Here is a 12,882-nt window from a genome sequence, read left to right as displayed (position 1 = left end):
GAGTACCACTAGGTGGCAGCAACTCCCGTTGTTGCGACTGCGCATGCCCGTTGCAATTACGCAACAAACATGGCGGCGTCCACAGTGAATACAGTCCGGACAACACTGAAAGGTTTAATTATTGGCTTTATTCGTTATAAAAAAAGGTCACAATTAAGGGAATTATATTTTGGTCGGCGGCGATAAGTTGTTTATTTTAATATAGTTATTTTTGTAAATAACCTTTTATATGCTTTAGTTTAGCACTTTAAGAAGACTTCATATCGACGTGGTCGCAAATGAAGTAAGATTTTTAAAGTACTCGTGTAATTTGTGTCAACAGGTATGCACCTTTTCTCCGGCCGGTGGCTGCTCAGACAGAGCAGTCAAAGCCGGGCAGTGTGTCCGAGCCTGCGGCTGCACGTCTCCCCTGCTGCCTGCTCCAGGATGGAGACGCAGAGGAGCGAGCAGACCCAGAATACCGACAGAGGCAGAGCCCAGGAGGAGGTAGAGGAACCAGAGGGTCCTGAATACATCCCCAAGAGAAAAGCCAAGAACCCTATGGTGAAAATCGGCTTTGCCTGGTAATTTCTCTCTTTTGACCAAAACCCGCGAGAGAGATATAGAAGCTACAGCACTGACAAATCAAGTCAGAGGTGTGTCAAAGAACGATTAGAAAGATTAGAAATGACACGCTTTTTATGCAGTCCTCGTTTCCAGAGGCTCAAATATAATTGGGCTAGCATGATAATAAAAATGTTTATTTTTGATTGTTTGTTTGACTGCCTAAAGCCTACAGCTAGAGCATGGGTGATTGGCCTTTACTGCAGTTCTTCTGATTGTAGTGCATGCTTGGTTGCTTGTTCAAGTCAGCTGCTTGACAAATGCAGAACTTTTCACTTTTCTTCGAAAACCTCTCGGTTTTGTTCTGTTTTCTCAAAGAAAACGCGCTCTAGTGCTAACTGCAAAAGTTTACAGTAACTGTGTGACAGCGAAGTGAGGTGTTGATGGGGGTTTGAAAAGTGTTTTTAAAGTACTTGAATAGATCTCGGTGAATATCAGTTAGTATTTCTGCTTGAATTGCTCACCTTTCAAACTGATCTTGCTTTTCTATGCAATACCTAATCTGGCCTTTAAGTCCCTGAGGAAGTGTGGTTATACCAGCTGGACATTTGTCAACACTGGGAAGGCACCTAAAGAATGCCCCAGGCAATCTTCAGGAGATTGCTTGGGGTTAAATTAAGTTAAGGCTTAGCTCATGTTGTCCATGAAACCAATTTTGAGTCCACTGGCCAATTATATTTGGTCCCTTGAAAAGAGGTGGCTGGCAATTAGAGGAAATATTATTAGAGCACTTACTAAAAACTTCCTGTGTCTTTAAGTTCATATCTATTAGGTAACTGTAATGTCTGTGAAGGCTTTCAGTCATCCAGGTCATCGTAGTCTAAAGAGCTTGGAAAGAAAAGCGTCTGGACGACTTCTTCTTCATATTTTGAAGACGTTTCACCTCTCATCCTGTGAAAACAAGGATGCCAATGTTCACATTTTGGACAAAGACAGATGGTTTGAAAGTGTTAGGAGCCATTATGTCCACTGTGAACAACCATCTTTGAATAGAGGTGGTGGCTTACGACACCAACTGTCTGCATCTATAATCCAGTTTTGAGATCCCTTCCCAGACGCCCTAACGCCCACTCACATCTTGGGCCATTTGACCTCAGTAAATCATGTGATAGGGAAGGGCTAGGTTTCGCAATGGGTTCATGCGAAAACCTTGGCTCATTGTGACCCACACCCAGGCTCATGTGATTAGACGGAGGATCCATGACGGGGTCCATGTCCCTCTTAGGGTCACTCCCATAGGGCTTAAAATCTGTGAATCTCCACCAATTACTCTTCGAACTGAAGAATCTTTGCGGATGAGAGGTGAATCGTCTTCAAGAAACTTAAAGTCCAGATGCTTTTCTTTCCACGGTAATTTTAATGTTATGTTTTGGTCACCTTCCTGTGTTGCCTGCATGTTAATGTTACTGATGTGTCCTCCTCAAGTCCCAGAAACACAATTGGCAAACAATAACAGTGAAACAATTGTTCTTCCATATAATGCTACTGTGGCTAAAAGAGAAAACTTTGCACAATTTTCCAAAAGAGAGATTCACTATCCAAAATACAGCTTGGATGAATATCATCCACACAGGCTACTACTACATTTTTTTTTTTTTTTTAAAAAAGAGCAAGATATATTAGGTGCAGATTTGTCGTTCACATTCAGCGCAGTCACTGGGGAACCACCAGTTTTCCCGAGCTGCGTAGAACTTGCTGTCCTGTTATTTTCTAGTGTGACAGAGCCATCAGTACTGTATAAATATTTTGTCTCTTTCCTCTCGGTGCAGGATTATCGGTCTCCCTACAGGAATAATCAGCTTCTTCCTGGCTAAGAGACAAGTGGACAAAAACAGACTGAAACAGTTAAAGATCAGACAGAGGATGAAAAGATCAAATGAAGGCGAATACGAAGGGAGTCGCTACCGCCATCATGCAGTGGATGTTAAACTCGACCAGTAATTTATGTTGCAGCTGTGATTTGCATCGTATGCACAGTATCCCACACAGAGACTCTTGGATAAAAGACTGATCAGAACACTGATGTAAAGTTCACCCATGTCAGAGGTAAATGTATATTTGAATAAAATCATCACTGGTACAATCACATTAAGACTAAAAGAAAACTTTATTTATAATGATAAGCAAATAGATTTTCTGTAGCACTGATATATTTACAACCCCCTCTTCCACACTAACCATCCGTGGTGTACAGTAAACATGTCTGCCTCTGTTGATTTGACTCGAGGCTTTTATAAACTTTCAGCTGTGCTCTAAATTTGTCATTAATGGTCTTCGCTGATCATCTCAGGAGAAACATTTGGACAATGAAAGACTGGAGTTCAGAAATGTTCCAGTACTTTAACAACATGGCACCGATAATGCTGTCCTGTGTGGAAAAATCCCGCCCTCGCTGTCTGACCCACATCTGACTAACACAACTATATTTACAGGCACACATATAATAACTCTATAAAACATATTATAACCCTGTATTCTGTAAAGTCAAAAAAAAAATTAAAATAACAGACATTGACACGGTGAAGGCACTGAAGTGATATAAAGGAGTACAATTCAAATAAAGTGACCTATATAGCAGAGCCGTGGCTGCCATTAGTGGCGCTGAGCTGTGCTTCAGGGGTGGACATGTCCCAAAATACTGACTCTGCTCATACTTGAGTAACTGAGATCAAATGTTGTGGCAATGCCCACCCCTACTGTACTTCATAATCTCAGAAAGTTACACTTTAGGATTTGCCTTGTTCTTGTAGCATTTAGACACATGGGAGAATTCATTTGTAGCTGTACATGTTCATACACAGAAGAGAGATCAGACACTTTCTGCATTAAGTCCAGTAATATGGAATAAATGTTGCAGATGGGATTCAAGTGTCTGTAGATAGTTAGGTAATAGTATTCGTCATAACCACCGATAAGCTGTTAAAGTATATAAAAAACAAATATAGATTTCATACAAAGTGCATTTTTGGGTGATGTAAACTAATGCTCAGATTTTTGGGGGGCATCACTTTAAAATATCCTTACTTTGCAAAAAAATAAAAAACCCCAGAGGAAAAAAAAACAAAAAAAAAAAAAAACACTTAACAAGGCATGATCAGAGATATTATACAAACAAAGATAAATGGAATTATTCTAGGGCTGTCAACATTAACGTGGATTAATCTGTCGTCATGATGAACACGATCAAAATTTTCAATGCAATTAACCCATTTGGAGCGAAAATGACTCAAAATCCCTGCATGCATCAAGGCAATTTGGGCAGTTTGCACAAAGTTTGTCCATTCTGCGCTCCAGGTGGTTTAATTGTGTTCAAAAATTTAAAATTGCGTTAATCATGATGACGGATAAAGCCGCGTTAACATTAACAGCCCTAAAGTAGTCATAACTTTTTTTTTAAAAGGTCTCCTTAGTACAGCTCTCTGAAACAATGGTTCAGTCCACGCCTTGACTTTTCTGTTCAGGGGATGAAAAAAAAATAAAAAAATCCAACGAATAACAAAAACAAATCATTAATTTTTACCACAGCTCTGATCAGCTGGTCATGGCTGGATCACAGAACAAGAAAATAAATGTTATTATTGTAAAGTCATCCAGTTAACTGAACATTTAAACATTAGCTTACTGCAGACTAGCATGCTTTAACACCTCCACATGGATAACACAGTAGATGGAACTCCAATACAATATATATGGTGGGAAATTACATCATAAACACAGAAGCCCACTTTCATGGCACACCATGTTACTTAAATGCAAGTTTTTCCATGTAAAAAGACTGACCATGTAACAAGAGCTGAGAACAGATTAAAGAAGCTAATCATTTACTTAGCTGATTGAAGCATTTCGTGTGATTATACTAGATTATACTCTAACTATACTAGAACGCTCCTTTATCAGCTTTCAGCTGTGTTTGGAAAGTTTTTTTGTCTAGGGATCAATAAGCCTGGTCCCGTGATAAACCTGCATTAGGTAACACAATACACCTCAGCAATACAGGAGGGAAAATGCTGAAATTGACTCCAGTTTTCTTATGAAAATCCCAAACCATAAATTTACATAATCTCACATAATTTGGACATTTACAATTAACTGTCATTAAATTGATCAGATCATTTCTGATCAAGTTAATTTGTTATTAGATGAAAGTTCTTCCTTTCAAGAAAAGGGTATATCAGCGTGACCCCAAACATTTGAGCAGCAGTTTAGGTTTAATCTACAATGTAAAATCTCATATTCAGCCCTTAGACATTTTCCCTGAAGAGCACCATGGTCTTAAAAATCTTTTAATGTCTATTGGAAAAGTAAAGCTTTTCAAAAGCATGGAATGATTTCACTACACTGTGCCGCTGGATTTTTATTTGGTGGAAGCACCAATAATTTGCAACAGGAAAAGGAAGATCTGGATTATATCGACGTAGATGGAGAGTGCAGCGAACACGTACTCCTCTGGACTAATGGAGTGCTTTCTGTTTCCAATCAGTAGCTGAGTGTGATATGCCAGGAACTGCAAGACACAAACAGTTACAAAAAAACTGAGCACTATATCAACAAATACAATGAGGGCTGCTGTAAGATTTAAGGTGACTTTTCCACTTCTTTGTAACTTTAAAGTGAAATACTTACCAGAGTGAAAACTATGGCTCCTATAGCCGCATAAAGCATGTGAAGCCAAAATATCTGCAACAACAAATAGTCATTAAGATAACAAGAAAACCCAAGAAGGTGTCAGGAAACAGTCACAGTCTTCACAACAGCAGTAACTCACGTATTTGAAGGACAGCACGATGGCTGTAATGATGCCAGTCACGAACACGACGATACCGAGGACACAGAAAAGGCCCTGGCACTTGGTGAAGTCGACCTACAAAGAGAAATTGACAGCAGGCATCTCAACGCGTGGCCTTGAACAAACACACTGTGGAGATTTAAAGCTGATAAGCAGAAACGTGCACGCCCCTACCTTCGTCTGGAAGCAGAACACTGTGACGGCGATGCAGACGACAGCTGTGATTCCCAGCGCAAGAAACACTGCTTTTGTGTCATAGTAACTAAAACCAAAGCGCAACACACAGTCAGCAGTGAGGAAACCATCAGAATCTTTTTATCACATGAAAGGGACTGTATATATATTTTTTTACCTGGATATGGTTCCAGTCATATACGACAAAGACAGAGTCTGTTTCACAAAAAAATAAAGATCAGATATAACTACAATGAAACACTTCTTGTCCAACCACAAACAGCATAATCTTGACATGCGGTCTAACTCAGTGTCAACACAATACTGTGACAAAAGTCCCAGTGTCATGTGGGACTCCTACAAGTCCACGTGACAATTCAGGAAATAAGAATACAGAATAAAAAACCCACAAAACCTTTTATTATGTGACAAAATGCAGATCATAAAACAGCTCAGTCATGTTGCTGTTCGAGCTGATAAACTGAACACTCAAACGTATCAACAGGTAAAATGCAAACAAATGTGGTGACTCACAGCTTGGCTCTGATATCAAAATTACATTTCAAGTACTGTGATAAGGCTGTCATTGGATGGAATGTCTCGCTGACAAAGACAAAAAGGGTTTCAGTATGACTTGATCCAAGTCCAGGAAACTGCTGGTAATGACCACAACCACAAGTCATACTTACAAAGAGGCCGAGCAGAATCATGTTCCATGGGAACTTCCTCCTGCAAAATAAGTTGGCTTTCAGTACAACATTGGTTTAACACTGTTCAAGTACAAGTATTTCCTCTTAAAACATAATAAAAGCAGGCAATCACACTCACCGGGGGCCCTTGCAGCAGACCAGCACGATGTGAGTGATGAAATACACCGCGCTAAAATGTAGAAATGAATCACAAAGGTACAGTTTTTATCCATGAGTCAGCACATCACTTCGAATGATGTTACCACAGAGGGAGACTTACTATGATGCCCAGTACACAGCTGAGTTCTTCCTTACAAAAGATTTGACAGGTTGGCTGTAACAAAGAGAGGCCCAGTTAACACCAGGAAATGCTCACACGCAAAGAGCCTGAGAAAGAACACAATCTGTATACTCACACAAACGTGAATATGGCGACAATGGCTGTGGTGACCAGGAGCTGACACGCCAAGATCAAATACACCTTAAAAAGAAAAAAATATTCACATTTTTTATACTCTGAATACAGAAACTATTGGATTGGTCCAGTTTGTGTCTGACATATCTTTGTGCTCATTTGCGTATGATACAAAAACAAACTAGCAGTATGTAGTTATGAATTATACATTTTCTCAAAATATGGTGGAATCTTTTAAGCTACAATGTCACATATAATTATTTATTTTATGTGCTTTTGTTGTTCATTTAAAATAAATCATGCCAACACTGAGCAGGTTGGAGCTTGTCAACAATAAAAACTATACAAAACAAAAGACTATGTTGGAATCAGGATGTAGCAAACCAGGACACCAGTCTGGGAAAGCACGTTGGGGGAAGAGATTTGACACTCCACCTTTTGAAGTGGCAAAACAGTCAGTGCCAAGAGTAAAGTCAACACAGCCATTCATAGCTATCCAGTTACAAATACATCACAAAAACTCATAGGAGACGAGATCTGGTGACCACGCATATTTAAAAGTCTTAAGACACTCCCTGGTCTTTTTCTTCAAGCAGTTCTTTACAGATTTACCAGTGTTTGAGCTTGTTGTCCCACTGCCAACCGGACTCAAGTGAACCCAGGATTCGTACAGCAGTCGCTAAAGACTGGAAGACAACATTAGTGAAAACAACCCTGTGCTTGCAAACCAAAACAAATGTGTCGCACGTTCACACACTATCCATTTAACTTCGAGCCAGAAAGGTTGTGTACAGGAAACCCAACAAAACAACACTCAGTGACAGCTCTCAAGTTCAGTGCCAAGTAAACTTAGTTTGGCTGTTCTCCTATGCTTTCTGTTTCACTGTGTCTTCATTTAACTGCCCTACTGTTACAGATGAAGAAGGCACATAAGTGAAATCCTTAAAATACCAGAATCAAAGCAAGACTGCACTCTGCCTTCTAATATTTACACCCACTTTCATCTGTTTCTAAACAGTTTAAGGGTTATCAGTTTTCAAGGCAGGGACTCGTGTAGACTAGCACACACTTGTGGACCGGCAAGCAACCAAAGCACTGACCAGAGAAGCTGAGACTAAAACACACACACAGGTTAATTCTCTTGTAAAGCTGTCATAGCTCCTGTGTATCCTTATATAGCAAAAGGCCGTCTCCTGTTATATAGTATGTATAGTACACAGATGTATAATTATTTACACTTATTATCTAATGTGCTTACAGTACAAACTGTGAAGCACTGGGTAACTGTGTTTTTAAAAAGGCCATACAAATAAAGTTATTATTAGAATAACTCATCCTCTCCCCAGTTTATGCTCTGTCATTGACCTTTCAGTCAGTGTCACAAATGTCAAATTTGGATCTAACAATAAACAGAACCTCTCACCATCATACTCTATAAAATGCTGCATGTCTTAGCCAACCCCCCCCCCCCCCGTGCTTGGTTTGTTTCCCCTCCACAGAAGTAGTTTAGAGACTGATGCTTGTCCTCTGAGACTACTAGAGTTCTTTATTTGGAAAATTCTGCATCTGTGATGAGGCTACTTTTCTGTCTCAGTAAACAAAGCTGGATATAATGATCTTTTTCTGGTCTGCTGCTGTGTATGTGTTATCAGAATCAGAATACTTTATTAATCCTGAAGGCTTGTATATTCACTTATATAGTCCCATGTACTAGTCCATTAGAAAACCTCATCACGAGTCAAAGCTCATCCAACCATTCAAAACACATGAACAACAGCTGCAAGGCTAAAATCACTCTGGCCAGTGTTGCTGAACACATCTCAAAGAAAATTTGCCATTTTGTATAAAGAAATACATTCTTTGTAGCGCCTTGAGGCACCTGTTGTTGTAATTTGGCATATAAATAAAAATGAATTGAATTGAATACATTCTGCCAAAATTTGACTGTTAACCAGGAAATGATGTGGATTTTTTTCAAATATACATGTAATTTTCCTGACAATACAACTTTTAGCTGATAAGATAGCTCTAGGTAAGGAAAGCGTACCATCTTGGCCTACGCAAGATCTTTCCTAATGAGCACTTTCCACTTTGTTTAGCCTGCAATGACATGTCATAATTGGTGCTGTCAATCTGCCCTTTTCTTTTGGGTGTGGGTGTTGTAATGAGTCTTAAATGATTCTGAAAGTAACTTAAAAGTGTTATTAAGCACTCCTCTGGATAAATTATTGCACAGGACAGTAAAATAGGTAATTTCATGCAGATTGTGGTGCTTTACCTTTCTGATGAAGGTATGCCGAATGCTCAGACTGTCCCAATCGCTGCCACTTGCTGCAAACTCATCACCTGTATCATCAGTAGATAGAAAAGCAATCACTGACTACAAAGAGCAACAAGAAGCATTATTCATTAGGTAAACTTTATTACAATTAAAATATGCATATTTTGTTTTATTTATTAAAATTCACTTGATAGTCCACTCACAAGTGTAAAAATGAAACAAAGAAGCTCTAATGTATAACTCTATGAGACTAAGAACTCCTATAGGTGGATTTTGTTGTAATATTCCTTAACCTACATCATGCACTAGCTGACTAATGGCTCTAGTTCAATACTGGAATGATATCATTGTTAGGTGTTGTGTGAGCACACAGTAGCAGGATGCTTTCTCCTTTTATTAAAAAGATAATGTCATTAGAGGATACACGTTACAAGCCAGAGTCTTACCAGAGCTCAGGACATCTGATGGTATTGTAGGTGGAACGACAGGAGGCATGGGAGGAGGATTCGGGTAGCGAGATCCTGGATGTCCAGCAGGCTGTGGCTGCCCTGGATAAGGGCCTGGAGGGTAGCCAGCTGGCTGGCCTGGGTACAGAGGGGCATTTGGACCAGAAGGGTATGGAGCAGAGGGATAGCCTGGCTGTGAACCACCATATGAAGGGAATCCATATGGAGGGGGTGGTGGGTAGTTCCCACCCTGAGGTCCATACAGTGGGCCATGAGATTCTTCGTACCCTGGAGGGTAGTGTGACATGATGCCTGTGCGGAAGGGAGGGGAGGAAATACAGTTCACAACATGCAGGGACTACAGGGAGCAGAGGTAAGACAGTCGGAAGCATCACCAACATGTGCTCTTTAAGGTTTTGCTGTACACTGTCATCGTCAGTAAAAGATTTATAATGCACATTGAAAAAGTCAGGAAAAAGGGAAATAGGTACAGCAATTTATTGAAACATGGGCAAACATACATGGTATATAAGGCCAATACGGTTTTTACCTGACTTATGACCACCTTTATTCTTCATCACAACCTGAATTCTCTAAGGCAGCCTTCTTGTAATTTCACATTACTTCATTACTGTTGAGGTCCACACTCTGACAATGTCCCACTGTGCGTTTTTCTATCCAGGTATGGTTCCACTGCACTGGCAGTGTGTTCAGGATCACTGTCAGGATCACTTTTTCACTTTTTTTTGCGTTATGACATTAGCAAACTTAGGTGTCCACACTGCCCTCCCGCCTGCCTGCCTGAAAATGCACAGTTGTGCCTTTGGCGACAACAACAGAGCTCCATTTAGCTTTAGGGCTCTGCATGGAGCCACTGTTGGTGTGCGTGCACATTAAGGTCTGGGTAATAGCTGGGCTTGGGCTCCTGCCAGAGTAATTACCATGCACCTTACTGTACACACTTGGGTGTGTATCGGGTTCACGGAGTAGAAGGATTTGCTCAACACTGGTTCACAAAACCCACCACATACCCAGGAACCATCACACGGGCCCCAAAGGGAAATTTCTAATAATAACCACATGCACGCTAACATCATGCAACAACATGAGGCCCAAGTATTCCATGCTGCTGAAAGAACTGAGATGGTCAGTACACTGGGTTCTTGAGACCTAAGTGTACCTACTTTTTCAGTGTGAAACATAAAGAATTAAAAGGGCAATTTACTTCTGCTGATTTTACAAAAGACACCAAACTGCTATCTTAAAAGGCTGACGTGTTTCTAAGCACAATACAGTTTGCTCAGTTATTCTGAAAGTGCTGCATTTTCAGTGGGACTTTTAGGGAAATATACGCAGTAAAGGAATTCAAGAGCTGGCTCCACCTCTTGTTGCCATTACCTCACATACTAAGCACCAAGCAACAGGACAGAAAACAATCAATGGAAAAAGTGCTTCAGCTGATCCTTGTGGAATGAGGACAAAGCTGATTGCTTCATAGTCACTGAGACATGAGAAGGCAGCAGGTTCATATGTGTGTTTGAACAGGAGGGTGTAGCTCTAATATTTACGAAAAATACACTCATATTCAATGTAGTTCATCCTCCCTTCAACCTCAGGTCATCATGTGGTTGTGGTTATTACTGTAACGTATGTCGTCTGAACACACTAACATAACTAGTCTGTTTACATTCATCTGGCATGGCACAAACACGTCACTCAGAGCAAAGCCCTGTGACTCAGAAATGCTTTTGTTACGTGAAGCCTGTCATGCGGATGGACACAGTTACAGAAGCACCACACAAGAACACTGAGAACCGGTTTGGCAAAGCTTTTAATCACTCCTTTTTGTTGAGCTTCATTATTTCTGCCTGGGCAAGAAGTCATGCATTTTTTTTAATGCTGCTGACTCTTTCTAATCCAATACGCCTGCAACAGACTTTGTCCTTTACATTCTCGCACATGCTTTCCTGCCAAATCATGACATTTTACATTGTACACAGCAGTGAACTTTAACCTGAATGCTAACTTAAAACCTGTTTGTTATTTTATCCTGTTTTTTTATTATCAGATAAACAGATTTTTTTGCATACTTCTGCTTCATTATTCTCTACATGTACAGTAAACATCAGCAGATTATTAAAATGAATTGTACAAAAATAATTAATCGAGGATGTCAGAAAATGGGAATGCTGTTGTTCAGTATTATTGAGTATTGCTTTCATTTGGTGTTCCTTTTTTGTGGTAGAACCAACATCCAGTTACTTATCCTATCTATGAATTTATGCTGCATTTAAGGTTTTATTTGTCATATCAAAAGCTGATCAAACACCAGACACCAGGGAGGGGATTTGCAATCTAGCTTAGGCTAGATAAAGCCTGTTATGCGTTTCCTGGTTCTTATAACACATTTGCCACTAAACCTAAAATTAAATGTAACATTTGGTTGCTCCCTTTTGACCCCCCACAACAGTAGATGACTAACACTGTGTAAAGGCTGGTCAGATGAAACCAGACACACGGAGATGTCATCATACATTTGGGCAACTGTGTTGGGCATTTTTCAATTTAGCCTGTTTATGTTTACATGTTTACGGTCAACTTCCGCAAAGCAAAACTCAGGCTTAAGCCCAACAGACTCCCAAAACAATATTCATCGGGTATAGTCCTGTTGAACATCAGCCACTTATTATTTAACTATAACAGACTGTGCACAAGTATGTGTGTAGACTGGCACACTGACTAAGAACTGACACGACGTCTCACACGACTCGAAAGCACATCAGCGAATTAGAAATCATCAAGAGCTCCGTTGCCTTTAAGGGCGCACTCATTAACGTTATTGCTAACAGCTGTCTTCCCCGCTACGAGGGCCGCCTTTACCCGCCCTGTAACTCATCTCTGACAGCAAAAAATAAGCAACGATGTAACATTCAAAAGGAAAAAGAAGAAAACTCAGCATCAGCTGTGTCTCGTGTTTAACATTTCAGTTTTGTCGACTGAACTGAAAAAGAAAGATGGCTATCCTAAAAGCGTTTACACACAGACCCACTCCACCCAGTTACCAAACCTCCGCTAACTCCCCCCAAAAAAGCTTTTCCAGGTGTGTGAGCGAGCTCAGCCAGAACACAAACACCACCACCTTCACCATGAGCGGTGTTTCTGACAGAATGGGAAGAATATAACAACATCTTACCAAATTACGAGACGTCAACCTCGTTGGTGGCTCTCAGTCCTAGAGAGAAGAAGAGCGATATCCTCCCGCTGTCACTCACAAAGCCTTAAACTGTCTTTAATGCTGTACTCCAAGTTTTAGTGTGGGGTTGTTTTATGTTCTCGATGTTGTTATTCAGAGAAGCACTGGCAGAAGTGGGCAGCTGTGAAAAGTTTTTTTTTTTTCCTGGAACTGTGGAAGCAGGGTGTGGTCCGGAGGAATCTCTCTCACACACACCCACATCGCGGACAGCGGGGCCCGAAAGGCGCTGACTCAT

General features: G+C 40.4%; 2 protein-coding genes across 2 annotated transcripts; one reads left to right on the top strand and one right to left on the bottom strand.

Annotated features, from left to right (window-relative positions):
- The first annotated feature begins 28 nt into the window (after positions 1–28).
- Positions 29–2,689, top strand: LOC146554084 (uncharacterized). The gene is made up of 3 exons (XM_085254461.1): positions 29–112; positions 323–563; positions 2,373–2,689. The coding sequence occupies exons 1-3, from the start codon at positions 70–72 to the stop codon at positions 2,542–2,544; spliced, it is 456 nt and encodes a 151-aa protein (XP_085110587.1). The 5' UTR covers positions 29–69; the 3' UTR covers positions 2,545–2,689.
- Positions 2,690–2,691: 2 nt separating this feature from the next.
- On the bottom strand, positions 2,692–12,882 carry LOC146554083 (protein lifeguard 3-like). Its single transcript, XM_085254460.1, has 12 exons — positions 12,588–12,882; positions 9,395–9,706; positions 8,946–9,013; positions 6,669–6,733; positions 6,533–6,586; positions 6,392–6,442; positions 6,253–6,292; positions 5,742–5,779; positions 5,564–5,651; positions 5,369–5,464; positions 5,227–5,280; positions 2,692–5,107 (listed from the first exon to the last, which is right to left on the bottom strand). Exons 2-12 carry the CDS (start codon positions 9,699–9,701, stop codon positions 4,958–4,960), a joined length of 1,011 nt encoding a protein of 336 aa, XP_085110586.1. The 5' UTR covers positions 9,702–9,706; positions 12,588–12,882; the 3' UTR covers positions 2,692–4,957.

Source organism: Mchenga conophoros, linkage group LG18, assembly GCF_057382185.1.
Source record: "Mchenga conophoros isolate Kocher_MC1m ecotype Shallow Benthic linkage group LG18, M_conophoros_male_GT1.1, whole genome shotgun sequence".
Classification (NCBI taxonomy): Eukaryota; Metazoa; Chordata; class Actinopteri; order Cichliformes; family Cichlidae; genus Mchenga; species Mchenga conophoros.
This window is presented reverse-complemented; position numbering and strand designations above follow the sequence as displayed.

What these genes read in the sequence shown, in the direction of transcription:
- LOC146554084 (XM_085254461.1), top strand. Translation starts at nt 70, where the DNA reads ATGGCGGCGTCCACAGTGAATACAGTCCGGACAACACTGAAAG. An exon ending in AGTCCGGACAACACTGAAAG is followed by an intron (nt 113 to 322) that starts GTTTAATTATTG and finishes TTGTGTCAACAG; the next exon opens with GTATGCACCTTTTCTCCGGC. An exon ending in GTGAAAATCGGCTTTGCCTG is followed by an intron (nt 564 to 2,372) that starts GTAATTTCTCTC and finishes CTCTCGGTGCAG; the next exon opens with GATTATCGGTCTCCCTACAG.
- LOC146554083 (XM_085254460.1), bottom strand. Translation starts at nt 9,701, where the DNA reads ATGTCACACTACCCTCCAGGGTACGAAGAATCTCATGGCCCACTGTAT. An exon ending in GCTGTGTACTGGGCATCATA is followed by an intron (nt 6,443 to 6,532) that starts GTAAGTCTCCCT and finishes TCTACATTTTAG; the next exon opens with CGCGGTGTATTTCATCACTC. An exon ending in TCGTGCTGTCCTTCAAATAC is followed by an intron (nt 5,281 to 5,368) that starts GTGAGTTACTGC and finishes TTGTTGTTGCAG; the next exon opens with ATATTTTGGCTTCACATGCT.